Source organism: Choloepus didactylus, chromosome 1 (genome assembly GCF_015220235.1).
Source record: "Choloepus didactylus isolate mChoDid1 chromosome 1, mChoDid1.pri, whole genome shotgun sequence".
In the NCBI taxonomy this organism is placed as follows: domain Eukaryota; kingdom Metazoa; phylum Chordata; class Mammalia; order Pilosa; family Megalonychidae; genus Choloepus; species Choloepus didactylus.
The window spans coordinates 211,881,883-211,900,253 of record NC_051307.1 but is presented as its reverse complement, the minus strand read 5'-3'; the positions used below and the strand labels follow the sequence as shown (position 1 = coordinate 211,900,253).

Here is an 18,371-nt window from a genome sequence, read left to right as displayed (position 1 = left end):
TCTCTCAGTGCTGTTTTGTTAATCCGGAGTTGAAGATAAAAGAGATGCCTTTGAATGATAAAACTAGAGTTGGGTGACTTTTTTTTTCAATTAAATTTTATTATCTTTGAATGGGAATTTAGGCTCAAAGCTTACCTTTCAAAAGGAATAAATAAGCAATGAAAGGTAAGTCTCCCTCTCATCCCCCTCCCCAGACTTCCGTTCCCCTCTCCAGAGGCAATCTGGTATTAGTCTCTGAAGTGTCTTCCCAGAGATATGGTCTGAGGGCTTTCCCTCTTAACAGCTTATCTCAACATCTCTCTAAATTAAAACACACAGGGCTGCCTCTGTCTTTATAAAAGTTGCTGAACTTTTCATTAGGTAGAGTCAGTTGGCTCTTGAGGGGCCATTCTGGCAACTTCTGTGTCTCTGATGTTTCAGAGCAAAGCTGTTGGGGCAAATCTGAGAATAGTTTATGTTCCTGGAAGCTTTGGCAGCCAAGAAAGAGTTTAATCCACACTTCCTCTTCCTCTACTGTGTTCAGCTCCCCTCTCCCTCCCTGCCTTGCTAACAGGTAGCAAGTGGATTTTGCTAAAGCTGAAAGAGTTTTCTCAACTTTGGAAAGAAAAGGCAAGGGAGAGGCCTAGGTGGGATTTGTCAGGCCCCAGAAAAAGAGTCTAACATATAGAAGGAATGTCTGATCCATGGGCCCTGCTGCTTATCTCATAAATACCAAGTGTCCCATAAACTAAGGGTTGAAGGCTGTTTTAGGAATCCCAGTCACAGTGGCACCTAGACTCCAGGGGGCAGACAAGGCAAGATCAGATATCCCCATAAAGATGAATGACCGCAAATAAGCCAAAAGGCCTGCTTCCTCCACATAGGTAATATAGTGCACAACAAAGAAGAGTAGCGTGTTAAAACCCTAGTAACCAGTCAGCAAAAACTGATAAGCACTCACCCAACTGAGGCCCAGAACACACTCAGCAGGACCTTCCCCCCCAATACCCAACGTGGGTTTTTCCTTTAAAAATGCTGCTCTCAGATAGAGGGCCGGAGCCATTCTTCCTTTCTTTCTTTTCTAATGGCTCCCACCTGCTTTCTTCTGCTTTCTTCCTTTAATAAGCCTTAAATTCTCTACTTAAACCATGACTCGCTGCATTTGTGTGGATTCTTGAACGGCTCTGAACCTAACAGGATTCCCAGTCCCTTAACTTCTAAAGCCTTAAATCTTTATCAGTCGAATGGGAATAACACCCACTTATGTGACAAGATTGAAAGGTAGGACAAAGGAGAAGAAAATGATCAGAAGTTAAAAGCTGTGTATGCCAGTTTGAATGTATTATGTCCCCCCAAACACCATTATCTTTGATGTAATCTTGTGTGGGCAGACCTATCAGTGTTGATTAGATTGTAATTCTTTGAGTATTTCCATGGGGATGCAACCCACCCAACTGTGGGTGATGACTCTGATTGGATAGTTTCCATGGAGGTGTGGCCCCGCCCATTCAGCATGGGCCTTGATTGGTTTACTAGAGCACTATATAAGCTCAGACAGAAGGAGCGAGCTTGCTATAGCCAAGAGGGACACTTTGAAAAATGCACAGAAGCTGAGAGTAGCTGCAGATGAGAGACAGCTTGAAGACAGCCGTTGAAAGCAGACTCTTGTTCTGGAGAACCTAAGAAAGGACAAATGCCCCAAGAGCAACTGAGAGTGACATTTTGAAGAGGAGCTGTGGCCTACAGAGGAACATCCTGGGAGAAGGCCATTTTGAAACCAGAACTTGGAGCAGACGCCAGTCATGTGCCTTCCCAGCCAGCAGATGTTTTCTGGACACCATTGGCCATCCTCCAGTGAAAGTACCTGATTGTTGATGCATTACCTTGGACACTTTATGGCCTTAAGACTGTAACTGTGTAACCAAATAAACCCTCTTTATAACAGCCAATCTATTTCTGGTGTTTTGTGTTCCAGCAGCATTAGCAAACTAGAACACTGTGAAACCACAGTTGTTATCACATTATCTTACCAACCCAGCACTGTCATTATTATTATCTTTTACAGATGAATAATACAAAGCTCAAAGAGATTAAATCATTTGTCCAGTGTGGTTAGAGACTCCAAAGCCTAAGGTGCTGTACTCCATCCCTCTCATGTGACGATAAAGCTGGTAGCTGCTCCTCTGAGGCAACCCTGAGCATCATCTCTAAACTGAAAACTTTCCAAAGCAGGCAGTGCTTTAAGTTGGAGTCCCTGGAAGCAGATCCTGAAACAAGGAATCTGTGTGACTGCTTTTACTAGGGGAGAGCTCTCAAATGAAACCTATAAAGGAGCAAGGCAAGCAGGATGGGGTAGGGGAAGCTAAGTAAAGATGTGAGTTCACCTGAAGTCTAGTCCAGCCTGACTCTCCACGGGGAGCCCTAGAGCATAAATGATGTACAAAGCTTCCAATCTTTGCAGCAAGGAGCCAAGCTTCCTAGTCTCTCTCAGTCATTGTCTGCCAGCTGTAGAGTTGCCAGATTTAGCAAATAAAAATACAGGATGCACTGTTAGATGCGAATTTCAGATAAACAATGAATGGGACATATGTAAATTATTCTTTGTTTACCTGAAATTCAAATTTAACTGGATACCCTATCTTTTACCCGGCATCCTAAGCAGGGGAGAAGAGGGGAAGTCCCAGGCACCTCCCATCATCTAAGGGCAATTCTCTGGGGGCAGGGTGCAGCTGTGAGCCCTCAGCAGCCGACAGGCACAGCAGCTGGGGGCTGGGTGCTGCAGTCAGTGGAGGGGACCTCATAAGAGCACCAGCAGCACCCACTACAGGCAGGGACTCTGGGGCCAGCTCACTGGTCCATGTTGCCAAATACCAGAAGCTCCCACCCAGACTGTCAGCTCCAAGCCGCCCAGGGGATGGCCCTGGATGCCTTCCCCCACCCCTGCTGCCCTCTGAAGAGCGCTTTGCTCCTCCCCTGGCTTGTGTGGGAGCTAGAACTAGCCTATTTTACTTTATCTCATCCTGCACTTCTGGAACTCATTTAAATAATGGAGGGAACTTTCCTCAGAAGTGACTGTTGAAACCTCCCCTCCAAAAAGACTCCAATACCTGAAACTATGAAACTACAACCCAGAACCCATGAATCTCGAAGACAGTTGTATAAAAATGTAGCTTATGAGGGGTGACAATGGGATTGGGAAAGCCATAAGGACCACACTCCACTTTGTCTAGTTTATGGATGGATGAGTAGAAAAATAGGGGAAGGAAACAAACAGACAAAGGTACCCAGTGTTCTTTTTTACTTCAATTGCTCTTTTTCACTTTAATAATTATTCTTGTTACTTTTGTGTGTGTGCTAATGAAGGTGTCAGGGATTGATTTAGGGGATGAATGTACAACTATGTAATGGTACTGTGAACAATCGAATGTACGATTTGTTTTGTATAAGTGCGTGGTATGTGAATATATTTCAATAAAATGAAGATAAAAAAAAAAAAAAAAAAAAGACTCCAAGACCCCAGGAAGGGAGGATTCGAGAAAGGCCCTGAGATCCTCTCTTAAAAGTCAAAGGTCCTCTCCTAGGGGCTCAGAGAGGTCTCTATAAAGATATCTACGCCCTCTCATACTCCTCTGCCCGTCACTCTCTCTGGAGGACTCTGCATCCCTGTTCCTGGGATTTGGTGGGTCTGTGGGTTCTGACCTAGAAGAGCCCCAAGATACAGAGGTGAATGAAAAGCGCAAAGGGGCAGTGCCACAGTAATGTCCAGCTCACCCCTGTTCATGTGAAAAATAATCCACAGACCAACTATGGGATCCACTCTGTATGTAGGTATGAATGTGAGCAGACACACAGAAACGTCTAGAATTTCCAGTGGACAGAGTAGGGGTGGGGGATTGTGCGGAGGGTGTAGGGGACTCACATTTTTTAGCATTCTTTTTATTTGATTTATTTTAAAGTGAAAGAGCTTCATTGTAATAATAATAATAATAATAATAATGTTAAATAAAAACCAGGCCCTGCCCCTTCTGGTCACAAGGGGGAGGCCTGGACCACGTGCATCTGGGAGCCCTGCTTTCCCCTGCAAAGACCAGTGAATGCAGGATCCCTTATCTGCAAACCTGAAGTCGAAAAAATTTGGAAACCAAATCTTCCTTCATTTGGCGCCAACACTTAATCTGAATTGAGGTGAGGCTTTTTATAGCTTTTGTTCCATTTACGGTAGATAGCCATACATTGCACAAAAATATGAGTGCATTTCAACAGGTAAGGCTGCCCCAGCCCCTTAACCAATGGTACACACCACACTGTAACAGAGAAGTTAGGATTTAACAAATGATTATGATTTCTGAATCATTATATAGATATTTCTTTTTACTTTCTAGTATATTAGAATAGCCAGAGGGAAATACCTGAAATTATTGAACTGTAATCCAGTTGCCTTGATCTTTGATAATGATTGTATAACTCTATAGCATTTATCTTGTGATTGTAAAAACCTTGTGACTGACCCCCACTTGTACCTCCTTATCCTGTTTTTCAACTTTAGAGTCTTATGATCACTTAAGACAGCCCCTAATGTTTATCAATGAAGGGCCTTGAGTCAGCTGAGAACTAACCCACCCCAATTCCAAAACTATCTCGCTAGACGGAGCTGGATCTAACCAAAACTGACCCACCTGACATACACAGTGGCTTAAACTTTAACCTATAAGTACATATATCTTATTATAATACTAAAAATCACACCCATCTTCATATAAGGCTGCCATTTTCTTACATACATTCTGTGACTAAGCATGTAATCAATCTGCACACACTCAATAATCAGATCATCTCTAACTTTGTCATCTTGAGCCATTATACTCATTATCCTACAACATGCCCATCTTTTGATACTATAAAACTATCAGAGTTATTGCAGTTTGGGGAGACAGATTTTTAGGCCAATAGGCCATCTGACCTCCTGCTTCCTGTTTAGTGAAACCCCAGAGTCTCAGGGATTGGCCGTTTGAGCCCAATTGGGCAGAGAACCCACAGCTTTTGATTAGTATCAACAATCTTTCCAAAATTGAAAAATTTCTTAGTTCTCTATTACATCTGGCCCCCAGATTTGGTAAGGGATTTTGGTAAGGGACTATGACCCTATTCGACCCTATTCTCAAGCCAGTGTTTGGCAGCCGCCTTTCAGGAGTAGTTTTTCAAGGTCAGTCACCCACGCACCCCCCAGCCAGTTTTGATCTAGGCCATCGGGATTATCACCTTGGTGCCGATCTCTGCCTCTAAGAATCCTTCTCCTCCCAACCCCTGCGGGAGCTCAGCTGGCCTCCAGCCTCTGTGTTGTGGCCTAAGGTTCCTATTCATTGTCTTTAGTGTTTGGAGACCAAAGATTCAGGACCCAATTAAGGAAAGGCTCCTCCGGGAGCCAAGACAGAGGGACTGTTCTGTTGCTAAAAGGACTTTCCCCGACTAGGCTAATGATGGTCACACAACAACCTCATCCTATCATGGTTAATTCCAGCCCAGAGAGCAGCAGCCCTGGACCCTACATCCTCAGGGGCAGCTGGGAACACCAGAACAGCAGCACAGGACTGTCTCCCTCAGGTAATTTGGAGACCTCTGCACTGCCCCATCTGTGGTCACACTCCCACCCCCTCCAGAAAAATGACCCCTACTTTTTTTCTCACCTCCTTCCAGGGAATGTAGAGGGTTTGAGAACAGCAGCCAATTTCCTGCAGGCGGGTCGGGGGACAAGTGACTGATGAGGGAATCCAGCCTGAATGGTTAAAGGAGTGAGGCTGGCAGAGATAAAAGATGATGGATCAGAAGAGCCAGGCTTCCAGCTGTCAGGGGAGGGGGAAAGTGTGTTTGCATGTGCCTGTGAGAGGTGGTGACAGAGAGAGACACAGAGATGAGACTCAGATAAAAGAGAGACAGAGAGACACCGAGAATTAAAAACAAAACCGAACCAAAAAAACATGTTCCAAATCTGGCCAAAGAGTATTTCAGCAAACCTATTTCTGAAATGGACCCACTGGGAATTGCCATTTTTAATAAAAAGGCTTCTCATCCTAGTAAAAGAAAGTTCCCCAAAGCAGAATGCAGTTACCTATGGATTTAGAAGTCTGCCTCCATCATTTTAGAACATTAACTAACCAACCTATGATTGTCTCAGGCTCCACATCCAGGACTTGGGAAGTAAACAAGGGGGCTTAAGTTTGGCATTCATGTTTACTTAACCCCCCAAACTTGTCTGAAGGTGGTGGGAAAACACCAGGGCAGTAAGAAACCCCAGGATTTGACCTTCCCTCAAGGCCCCAGGCCTGCTTCTGAAGAGGCCACTAGGAGCGGCCACATCTCCGCACCGTGCCCTCCATGCCTGACCCCCAAAGGGCGATGAGAGACTCAGCCCAGCCTTCTCCCCAGGGAAACTGCTTTGCACAAACAACACCCAGTATAATTTCCAGAGTAAGGGAGGAGCAGTGGGGCTATCAGTGAAGTGAGCGAGCCCTGCAGGATGGACTGAGGAGGGCAAGCTGCCCTCCGTGCACCCTCAGCAGGATGTGGCTGCAACCCAGGTGAGCTCTTGTTTCCTGCCTAGCACGAGGCCTGGCAATGGCAGGCCCTTCTCTGTTCTGCCAAATCAGGCTGGGTGACCTCAGGGATCTGTGGCTGAGGCTGCACCCACCTGCCCAGTCCAGGTGAGCCTGGAGGGCTGCTCCCGCCCTGCCCACAGCCCCCAGGCTCAACTAGTAAGATGGGTGAGAGAAAGCATTGTTTTTGCAGGTCACCTTCAATTAAGGACAGAGAAGCTTCCCTCTACTTGTTGCTGGTGAGACCTTGGGTAAGATACTTCACCTCTCTGTGCCTCGGTTTCCACGGCTGGCAGTGGGCACAGGGTTGTACAGTACTTACCTCCTGGGGCTGTGTGAGAGCTTCAGGAGGCAATGCATGGAAGACAATTATAATAGCACCTGACTCTGGTTACATGATTCAGTCCTCTAGCCTGGCCCGACAGACACTCCAAACACCCAGTGTTTTCTCTGGGAACTTCCTCTGGCCAAATCAACATGTCTGCTTCCCTGGGATGTGTGTGCTCACCAGGGCTCAAGGGGAAGACACAGAGGTAGATGCATAGCTAATGTTATCAAAGTGATGTGTTTCTGACATCAGTCTCCCCTGGGGTAACTTGAGGCTGGACAAGAAGCCCAGACTGATGGCAACTTGAGTTCTAACCACTGCTTGTCCCTCAGCCTCTTCAATAACTGTCCACACAGCCCTGAAGACCCCAACTCCAGGCAGTGTGATCAGGAGTCCAGCTGGGATTCCTGGGGCTTTCTTTGTTATTTCAGAAGCTCCTGGCAGTCTTTCAGGGAGGGCTGTGATGAATGGGCCCTTTTCTTCTTTCCAAGATGTCATTAAAGGCACACACCACAGGGCCTGGTGGGGTCGGGGTGTGGGGCCAGCTAGCTGGCAGTAACCAGCGGGCTCGATATGGTCACCACGGCAGGAGGTAGGGAGGCAAGAGGGAGCCATGTTGGTCAGCTTTCGTGTCTGAATTTTCCTCGCACGGTGGGGCCAGAATTGCAGGGCCAAGGGAGAACTCTGAAAACCCACATTATAGGTTTATCAAAAAAGACTCCCTCATATTCTCATTCATGATGTCTAGTCAATGCTTTCTGGTGATAGTGGAGGAGGTGGGAGCCATGTCCAGCTGCAGACCTTGCCCATTGCTCTCATAAGGCTGGAACAGACAGCTCACCCCCATCTGAACAATCCCGCTCCATTTGATGCTATTCACCTCAAAGCACAGTAATTCCTGCCCCTGCAGGGTTTCTGGTCTGGGGTACTTATCCCAGGTCTGGGCCTTCTTCAGTAGCCCTGAGGATGCCACCTCTCATCACCCAAGCCCACCAAGACTGACCCCCTCTCCCAGAACTCACTAAGCTCAGGACTCTTGATGAATAGAGGAAACAGGAACCAGTAACATGTCTAATATAGACCTTTTTTAATCTTAATTGAATTTTGCTCTTCTATGGTACTACCATCTATTTTTTTTAGATTTTATTTACTGTTTCTTTCCTACCTTCTTAAGATGGAAGTTAAACTTAATGATTGTCTGCCTCTCTTTTCTAATATATATATTTAGGCCTATAAATTTCCCTCTGAGCACTGCTTTAGCTGCATTCCACAAGTATAATGTCATATTTCATATCTTCCTGTTTTTAAGATCTATATTCCTCTCTTCTCTGATAAATTAAAATATTCAGACTAAGCTCTGAATTCCAATTTAAACTATAAAGTTCATCTCCCTTTATTTCAAGAGCCACTTGGCTGTCAACTCTCTCTAAAAAGATTTGAAAGAGTGAAGCTCCTGGGGAGTTTAGGAAAGAAGTAGAAACAAAATGCAACAGAAGAGGGTCAGAAGGAAGTTTGGTGACTCCTGCCCTTTGTATCTGATATACAATTTCAACTGAATAAAAATTGCAATCATGATTTCTTAAAATGAAACTAATAAATCATCCCAGCAAAGACTTACTGCCTGTAGATTCAGCTTCACATTAAAAACACATTCTACAGTTAACAGAAAATCTGCCAGTGCAGCACTTGATGCAGCTTAAAAACAAACCACCTGCATGTTGCTGATCCAGACTTACTACATTTATTTCATGTCATTTTGGTCACTTTTACAGCTGTTTAGACTTATTTTCAATCACATTACTGTTCACGGAATTCACAGAATTCATTAACAAATTAGTTATTTTACATCCAAGGGTTTTCAGGAGCACAGCAAAATAGAAAAGAGGCCCATGAGTTGCTTGGGTGTGGAACCCGAATTTGATCATTTAGATGGATGGCTAAAACATTATTGCTTTATTAGTCCTATTTTTTAAAATAATAAATTATCCCCAGGAAACCCACCCTGCCAGGTGTCCTTTGTACTGCGACTGTTCTGGGTTCGCTCGTGACATATCTGGGTGCTGAATGAACCAACCACCTAGGGTCCCTGCTGCTCCAGCAGCTCCCAGGGCTGGACGAGGCGGAAGGAACCCCTCTGGTGCCTGTTAACATTTCCTGCAGCTCACCATGTTCCTCCCTGGTCTTGCTGCTGAGGGGCTGTGTTCATACGTGAGTTTCTATGTAAAACTTGAATTAGACATAGACAAGAGGGGCTCAGCGAATGGGCACGAATATTTCTATAATGGCCACTGACCATGCAGGGGAGTACATGTGAGGCAACAGAAGTACCTCGTGTATCGGACTGTTAAGGAAATCTTCAAGAGAGCGTCCTTTATGATTATGATCCAAGGTGGCTGCTTTGCACAAGCTTGACAGTGATATGAGATTGAAGACTTCTTGGTAGAGCTCACGGCTGGGTTTTATCCTTTTGTTTCATATGAGTTTCCACTTTGTGAAAAACATCTTGGAGGTTTCCTTATGGCCCCTGAAGCTCTGTGGAACAGCAGATACTGGGGAGGGAAGCCCAGCTTCCTCAGGGACACTGGCGCTCCGGCCACATTGGGGGCAGGATCCCTGAGAAGTGGTGGCTGCGTCAGAGTCTGGAGGTGGGAGTGGACGCTGTGTGCAAGACGCAAGGTGCAGGTGGGGGCTCAGTCCAGCTTCTTGTTGTCTGCGTTGTGCACAGAAGCTAGAAAGTCGACGATGAGCTTGGCTGTCTTCCTGGGTCTCTCCATCACCACCGAGTGCCCACAGTTTTCCAGAAGTTCCACCTGGCAGTTGGCGATTGACCTGGCCAACATGTCTGCCCCAGACACATCGAGGACCTGGGAGGCAAGAGAGGAGACTCAGTGGCACACAAAGATTCAGGCCCCCAAGTGTGCTCTATGGACACAGTTCTCACCAAGCCTGCTGGGTGAATTTGGGGACCAAGTCACTTCAACCTTGGGGATTGGGGCTTTCTGATGAAGTACCTAGCATGTCTCATGTTTTATTCTGCAACCAGGTGGCAGGAGTTGTGCTGCTGCCAGCAATCCTGAAGTGAAAAACACACAGCCCTTGCCTTTGAGGAGGTTATTGTCTGGTGGCGGAGCAAGACAGGTGAACAGACAATGGCAGCATTATGTGATGTGGGTTCTGAAGAGGAGATCCTGGGAGCTGAGCAAGGACAGGAGACTAGCAAGCAAGTAAAGGTGGGAGAAGACATTACTCCTGAGTCCTGAGGGAGCCAAGAGGGGAGGGGGAAGGAGCATCCATGGAAGAGGGAGCAGCACCAGGGTGGGAGGTCATGGCAAGTTCAAGTTGGGGGACAGCAAGAAGGAGCAGCCTGGGTGGCCCCATGGCAGAACGGTGGGGCAGAGGGGAGGGGCAGCCACTCCAGCCATGTTGGGAAGTCAGGCCTCGATCTGAGGGCACTGGGGAGCCATGGGCAGTGTTAAGAAGAGTGACTTGATCAGATTTTGGTAAGAGGATGGACCCTGTTGCTGGAGGAGGAGGGGCCACTAAGCTCAGGTGTTGGGAAGGGTACTTGGGAACGATGCAAGTGGCGAATGCTAGTTATCACAAGCTGGGGGGGAGTGGGTCTCATCTCTTTGAAGGTCTCCTGGGGATCCCCAGAACTGTGTGACCCCAAGCTCTAAAGTTTATCAATAACAAGAAGGCTTTTCCAACATGAAACCCATCACTTTTCCAGGGCTCACATTTTGAAACAACTTGATACATTTCATTTTCATCTGGGTTACCCTATTACTCCAATCCAACTTAAGTTGTCTTCCAAACATCCTTCCTTGTAGTTGGATTACATTCACTTCCCCTCTCTTAATCACCTTCAACTCACCCAGGCAAAGAAAGCCCCTGTTCTCCATCCTTAATGGCAAAAGCCGAAGCCCCAACAAACTCAAACTAAAGCTGATGAGCTTTATTGTCATCAGCACAGATTCTCTGCCCACCTGGAAGAGAGGCAAGCAGAATGCCCCTACCAAGGAAGGGGAACCCCACAGAGCATCCCTGGTCCAGGACAAGGAATGGCTGGTGGTGAGACTTAGTGGGAGGAGAGCACTTAGCAGAGGGGCCAGTAACTGCTGCCTTGTTGCTCACTCACCACCAAGGCTGCCGGGGCCACTGTCTGAGCAGAAATGAAGCCCAGCGATGGTGGAAAAATACCAGAGGAAATGCAGATGGAGTCAAAAGGTGAAAAAAAGCATGAAAAAGTAGAAACTCCCAACTGAGTGTCTGTGCTGCAGAGAGATCAGAAGCCGCAACTCTTAGGCAAAAATACCACACGAGCTTCTAGCTGTGACACTATTAGTGACACATAAGTCCAGTATTCCTGGTGGTCACCCCAGTGGGCCCCTATGGGATGTGCATGTCTGCGGAAACCTTATCAGCTATTTCATGACCAAAACATCAAGTAAATGGTCACAATTTTTAAAACTTTCCTCCAGTCCATTTCATGCCAAGACTAGGGTGAGGCAAGTGATGCACTCACCTCGAGAGCAAAATTTAAGTGGGCATCAAAAAATTAAGTAATCTAGATGAATGATATTTTAAAGTGATAGCTAAGAAATAAATGGAAAAATTCCATAACGAACAAAATATCAACATTATAAATAATGGCAGGATCTGACACTGCACTTGCATGACACACCTCACATCCCTCATGCTAGTCCCAGTCCTACATGCAGCAGAGTGGTAGGTGGACTCTAAGCAGCTGGAGGGCAGGGATCCTGTCTGTCTTACTCCCTACTGTAGCTCCGGGACCTCAAATAGTGTCAGTCACATGCTAGGTGCTCAATAAAAATCCACTGACTGACTTAAAGAGAGAGGCAGTCAGTTGGTGGGTTTGTTCATTCGCTGGTTGGTTTGTTCATTTACTCACTCTCTTGCTCGCTCACTCACTGTGTACTCTGGGTCTCCTGTGTTCCAGGCATTGTGCTTTCATGGAGAAGGGACATAAAGAGAAATAGACTTTGTCCATCTCCACAAGGCCCTCCCACTCTGGTGAACTGAACCTAGAGGAGTGGTGCTTGAACTGATGTGCAGAAACCACTCAGGAAGGGCTGCGGGTGTCCAAAGAGGGAGGCTGAATTCAGCCCAGCGGGTGTGGGAGGTGGGTTCTGTGACACCAAACACCAAACACTGATGACAAACCAGGAAAAGAGCCAGGCACCTCAGGAAGCAAAAGGTCATGAAATGAAGGGCCTCCAGAAGTCTCCGCTGTTTGGTCTTCGCCCTGGGGACAGTCTACAGAATACATAAAGGATCTGACCATATTTATGCCAGGCTCATAGAATGTCAGGCCCTTCCTCCAGAACAAAAAGGACATCAGAGCCTTGGAGGAAATCTGCACCATGGGCTGAGGCCAGCTATCAGAGGCAGAGGATGCATGTAACAAACAGTTTTTTGAAAACTGGAAAAAGATTATTTTCATATACATTATCTCATTTCAGCCTTACAATAACCCCAGGAGTAGAAGAGAAACCGTGACTTGGAGGGGCTGAGTGACTTGCTCAAGGTCACATGGCTGATAAAGATCAAAGGCAGGGCTGGAACCGGGATTTCCAGACTTCAAAGCCAGTGCTCTCACTACTGCACTGTCTCCACAGGACAATGGGTTCTCCTCTGTCCCTCTTGGCCCCGAGAGCCCCAAATCACCTTTGGGAATTTTGGAAGGAAGAAAGGCCTTCATTGTTCCAACTCTGACATCTGATTGAATAACTCCCTGTTGGCCTGGCCTGGGACACACTTCTCCAACCCAGGCCCACACAAAGCTTCTTTCAGCCCCTTGGCCCAGCTGATTTGAGACACTGCTGTGGGGCGCATGCCTGGGACGTCTCCCTGGGGGGCACTGGTGGTCAGGGCCTGACTTGCTGCCTTTGCTTTAAGGCAGACGCAGTTGTGGTTCATCACCGGCCCAGGCAGGGCTCATACAGCAGCTCTCATTCAGGCCTCAGGGGAGCTGTCTCAAGGGGGACAGTCTCTCTAACTTCCCTTTCTCATAATATTCAGCAGCACTAGACTCCTGGACACCCGTTAATAGACACTGTAATTCTATTTGCCCGTAGACTTTCTACAGGCTCCTTTTGTCATGGCCTCCTCTTGCCTTTAAACCTCAGGAAGAAATCTGAGTAAGATATGATTTCTAAAGCACAGTTGCAAACAAAAAAGGAGCTAGGGGGTGAGGGGTGGGGTAAATCTTCAGTATCTCTTTGGAAGACCATTTGATAAAACCTATCAAAATGTGCAATGCACATGGCCTTTGACCCAGTGATTCTGCATTTAGGAATTTACCCTTCAGATATGTTCACATACAATAATGATGTTCGTAGAAGTGTTGTTTAATAACAGGACTGGAAACCACCTAGATAACCATTGGTAGGGGACTAATTAAATAAATTACAGCAGTGCCATACAATAAACTAGCATGCAGCTCTTAAAAAGAATGAAGTAAAAGGTTGTTTCAGGCAAAACTCATCCAGGGGTGCCAAATCTAGAGGGGAAAGTTCCTTGAGGTGCAGGATATTTCATGGTTTCAAAGAACCTCCCCACAGGTGGCTTATTAGCTGCAAAGCGAGAAATACAAACTCTGCAATGAAGAAGTCAGACAACACATAGAGCAGGTGATCAAAACCAACATCACCAATGAGAGGCAGGAGGACGCTGTGCACCTGAAGTTGTGATTCTTTATCACTTATGAGCTGTTCTGATCAGGGATATAGGACTTAGATTTAACCGTGAGGAAACAGCAAACTCCAATTAAAGTAACTGGCCAAAACATCAATGTCAAGAAGGACAGAGGCAGACTGAGGGGCCATTTCTTATTAAAGGGCCTAAAGAGACTTAACATCTGCCATGTGACCTGGATTGGGCCCTGGTCAGGGGGCAGGGGGGAGGATGCCACGTAGGATGTTACTGAAATAAATGATGAAATTGGAATGTGGCCTGTAATTAGATGAAAGCTTCATATCACTGTCAAACTTCCTGAACATGGGAATGCACTGGGGCTATGTGGGAGAATATGCTTGTTACTAGTAAATACCCTTGAAGTTTTAGGAGCAAAGGGGCATAATGTAAGCATACTACTCCCACTGGCCCAAAAATATATTTCTAGATAAATGATCATGATAAAGCCAATGTGTCAAAATGTTAAAAATGAGTAATAAATAAAATATGGTACACACATGCCATGGAACACTCAGCAACAAAAAGGAACGTGCAATTGACATACACAGCAAAGTGGTAGAACCTCAAAGACATTAAGCTGTGTGAAAGATGCCAGATACAAAGATTACATATTGTATGATCAGATTTATAGGAAATTTCTAGCGAAAGCAAAACTATAGAAACAGAAAACAGAGCAGTGGTTGATGGGGCTGGGTGGAAGCGAAACTGACTGCAGGGGGGCAGGAGGGAACTTTCGGGGATGAAAGACTTACGCTATAACTAGTTTGTGGTGATGGTGGCACAACTGGGTGAATTTTATGGTATGTAAATTGTATCTCAATAAAATGGATGAATTTAGGTGGTGGGTAAATGGGAGTACCCTATTATTCTTACAATTTTTCTTTAAGTCTTAAATTATTTCTAAATAAAATAGTTTTTAAAAATAGAACGAGTGGATGTGTATGAGCTGATATGACTTCCAAGATACACATTTTAAGTGGATGAAGTAAGGTGCAAAACAGTGTACACAGCCTGCTCTAAAAACTTAATATATGTAGATGTATGCATGTGTGTATGCTTAGAATAGGGGCGGCCAGCCACAGCCCCTGCCTGACTTGGAGCGTGACCACACTAGATTTTCAGGCACTGCTGCCAGCTGCCGTTGTGCTACAGTGATAGAATTGAGTACTTGAAACAGAGACCACACATCCCACAAAGCCGAAAACATTGACTACCTGGCCCTTTTCAGAAAACGTTCACCAACCCCTAGCTTGGAAAATTTAAGAAATATACACAAGACAGTAGGAGTTACCTCAAGGAAGTGAGAATTGGAATCTGGGATGTGAAGGAGATCATTTTTTATTATAAACCCTTTGTACTCTAACTTTTTGTGCTGTATGACTACATAGCTTTGATAACAATAATTTCTAAAAACAATTTAAAATTGCCTTTCATTTTAAAAGACCAAGGTTGTGCTGCTCTCAACTCACAGGACTCTGCTCCCCATAAATGCAGGCACTCGACCCAGGCTGACTCTGCCTGCCCCTGAAAACAGAAATCAGCCAGCGGGTCTCAATTTATATACAACCAACACCCTTCCTCTGAGGCCTGTGTAACGGGCGGGTTAAATACCTTGTCTTGTTTCCCCCAGATGATCTGCGTCGGCACCTTGATCTTGTCCATGTGCTCATGGAGAGCATGTCTCGACTTCTCACTGACAATTTCCAGAAACACTTTTCAGAAAAAGAAAATAAACGTGAGTGTGCGATGGGTTGTGTCCGTGGGCACCACCATGGAGCACAGGGCAGTCAAGTCCACATCAACGTTTTCTGTTTTTAGGGGCCCAAGAAAACGGGATGTCTCAGAAATTTCAGAAATAAAAGCCAGCCAGCCATCAAGGCTCACGTATCACTTACGCTTTCGGTAGAAGTCATTATGAGGGATGCGGACATCAACAAGGCCTTGCAAGATCTAAAGATAAAGAACCCAGAGTTAGAAAGCAAGGGAAGACCCACTTCCTCAGATCTCCCAAGCTCCGGGACAAGGAAGGAAATAAAGTCCAGCAACTTACTGCACTGTCAAGGTTTTTAGGGCCTGCTCCTCCAAATTCCCATTGTGTATTATTCAATGCAACTAGGAGTTAGGTTCATAAGAGGCTTTTTTAAAATTTTTTCAATTAGGAAGGAACTTAGATAATATTATGAAGCCAAAGGTCACCCTGCAGCATGTTAAAAACAACTGACTTGGCCTGACAGTCCCAATATCTTAAGAAATTCTCTTCTTAGCCCAAGACACCATCAGGAGGAAAAGAATATCAAATAATTACTCAGTAATATCCAAATGCAGGAAAGATCTATTTTTTTAAATTAAATCATTGGTGATGATGGGCCTCATAAACAATGAATAAATAATCAATTAAGAAAATTATGGGAAGGGTTCTGTCATCCTCTGTTTATCATTTGAGGTCTTTGCCTTTTTCCCTGCTGAGGGCCGGTGAAGGCTGCAGCAAATGTGGACAGGCCAGATGTCCTGAAGCTGGGGTTCTGGACCCTCAGGGGTGCTGAGACCAGAAGGAACACTCCCTTCCTCTTCCTCCTGCATTAGGATTCTTGAGGTAGAATCCAGAGTCCATGACAGGCAACCATCAGTCCTCTCACCTCCTGGAATGGGTCTGAACCCCTAAAATGCACCAACTGAAGTGGGGAAGACACAGCCATGGCTAAACCAACCCCCTGGAATCTGACCAGTTCTGGCAGTGGCTGCCTAAAGGTGAGACCAATGGCAAGTTGTTGAACCCCATTCTGCTCACCATCAGGCATCTTCTTTGTTCATCTATCCATCCACCCATGTATCTGTTCTGCACCCATGTATCTATCCATCTTGCATCCATCCTTCTTCCACCTCTGCTTTATCCAGACAGACATCCTTTCATCCTTCCATTTCTCCCTGCATCTTCCATCCCTGCATTGTCTAGGCATCCACCCACCCATCCATCTATCCATCTACATATCCATCCATCCTGACCTCTGAATCATCCAGGCATGCATCTATCTTGTATCTACCCGTCATTCACTTTCTATCCCTCCAATTATCTAGGCAATCATCCGTCCATCCATCCATCCATCCATCCATCCCACATCCCCAAGTCATCTATGCATGCACATGCATCAACTCACGCATCCTTCTATCCTGATTCTACCCACCCATCCATTCTCCATCCCTGTATTATCCAGGCAACCTCCTATCCATCCACTCTACACCTAGGACCTACTTCATGCAAGCATTGTATTAGGGGCTGGGGATAGAACAATTAATTAAGACAAAGTCCCTGATCTTACAGAGCATAGAGCAGGGGACACATCCAAGGAAGCAGCCAATGACAATACCACATGACACAGTGGGCTCAGTGCTAAGGTACACCTTCTGTCCTGGAGGGGGAAGGGTTTGGAGCTGCCATTTTTCCTCTCATTGGTTCCATATCCCTGACAACCCAAAACATGGTGTTTTCCAAAATCCCCTTAGTTTGACTACTGTATTCTGGGAAGAAAACAGTGGTGGGTGGCACTTCTGCATTTTCACAATTAGGGATTTCAGGGACAGAATATACTACAGAACCAGATTCTGGTTGCTTCCTTCCCTGGGCTTCCTCAGGAACAGGCCACAACCCCGAATGAAGTCCTATTTCATTCAATTCCTAGGCAGACCCACCCCACCCTGAGGCAGGGCCCATCCCTATAACAGGACAGATAATTTGGGCTAAGAGGCATCAGCTACAGACTCTCCCTCTCCTGGCTCGCCATGCCTCTTACTTAGATGACTTCATTCAGACCCTTGACCTTCAATTTCATGGTCTGCTGGTGCTCCAACTATAAAGCTCCAGGCCAGACTTCCCTCAGCTTCACTTGTACACATGACTGCACAATTGACATCTCTACTTGAGGCCTCACAGACAACCTGAACTTAACACATCCAAAATGGAGTTCTTGGCTTGTCCCCCAAACCTGGCCTTCCTTGTCTTCCCCTCCTCAGAAAATGTTACCTTCATCCCCCCAGTTACCCCAGTACCGGAAGTCACCTGTGACTTCTCACATTCTCTCACCCCCCATTTCCAATTTGCCAGCTAAGTCCTAGCCGTTCTTCCTCCCAAAGCATCTCAGATCTCTTCCTTCCACTGTTACCACTGGAGCTGATGCCACCATTGTATCCAAGAGTTAAGAATTAAGAAATGATTATGATTACTGAATCATTATGGATGTGCTTTTTTTTCTTTCTAGTGTATTGTAGAATAGCCAAAGTTAATACCTGAAATTACTGAAACTCACCGGACTAGTTCCAGCCCTTGTTTATGCTTGCTTTTGTAATAGTAATCACTTCACCTTCCCTTGTTTGAATCCATAAGAACCCTAAACTCCTTAGACTCAGGGAGTCAGATTTTTAGGCCAATACACCCTCTGATCTCCTGCTTCATGCTTAGCAATAAACTCTTCCTCTCTTTCAAACGCCGCTATCTCAGGAATTGGTCATTTGGGTGCATCAGGTAGATAACCCCTCGCTTCTTTTGGGTAACACCATCACCTCCAAACCATTAGAGCATCCTAACACTTTCTCTGCTTCTATTTTTGCTACTATTGTGGTTCCCCTATTATACGTAACAAAACAAACAACAACAACAAAAAAAACCCAGACTCCTTCCTAAGTCTATAAGGCCATACATACACAATGTACCAGTTTGGATGTATTATGTCCTCCAAAATGCCATGTTCTTTGATGCAATC

The 18,371-nt window shown here is 45.7% G+C and overlaps 1 protein-coding gene across 4 annotated transcripts in view; it reads right to left on the bottom strand.

The window, feature by feature from the left end:
- Positions 1-8,622: 8,622 nt before the first annotated feature.
- Positions 8,623-18,371, bottom strand: part of ABHD6 (abhydrolase domain containing 6, acylglycerol lipase) — a 58,467-nt gene continuing 48,718 nt past the window's right edge. For all 4 annotated transcript variants that reach the window (XM_037799035.1, XM_037799042.1, XM_037799027.1 and 1 more), the window contains 3 exons: positions 15,513-15,567; positions 15,229-15,329; positions 8,623-9,761 (listed from right to left, as the gene is read on the bottom strand). In XM_037799035.1, coding sequence (XP_037654963.1) covers positions 9,588-9,761; positions 15,229-15,329; positions 15,513-15,567 — 330 coding nt within the window. In that variant the 3' untranslated portion in view covers positions 8,623-9,587. The remainder of the gene's footprint in view (positions 9,762-15,228; positions 15,330-15,512; positions 15,568-18,371) is intronic.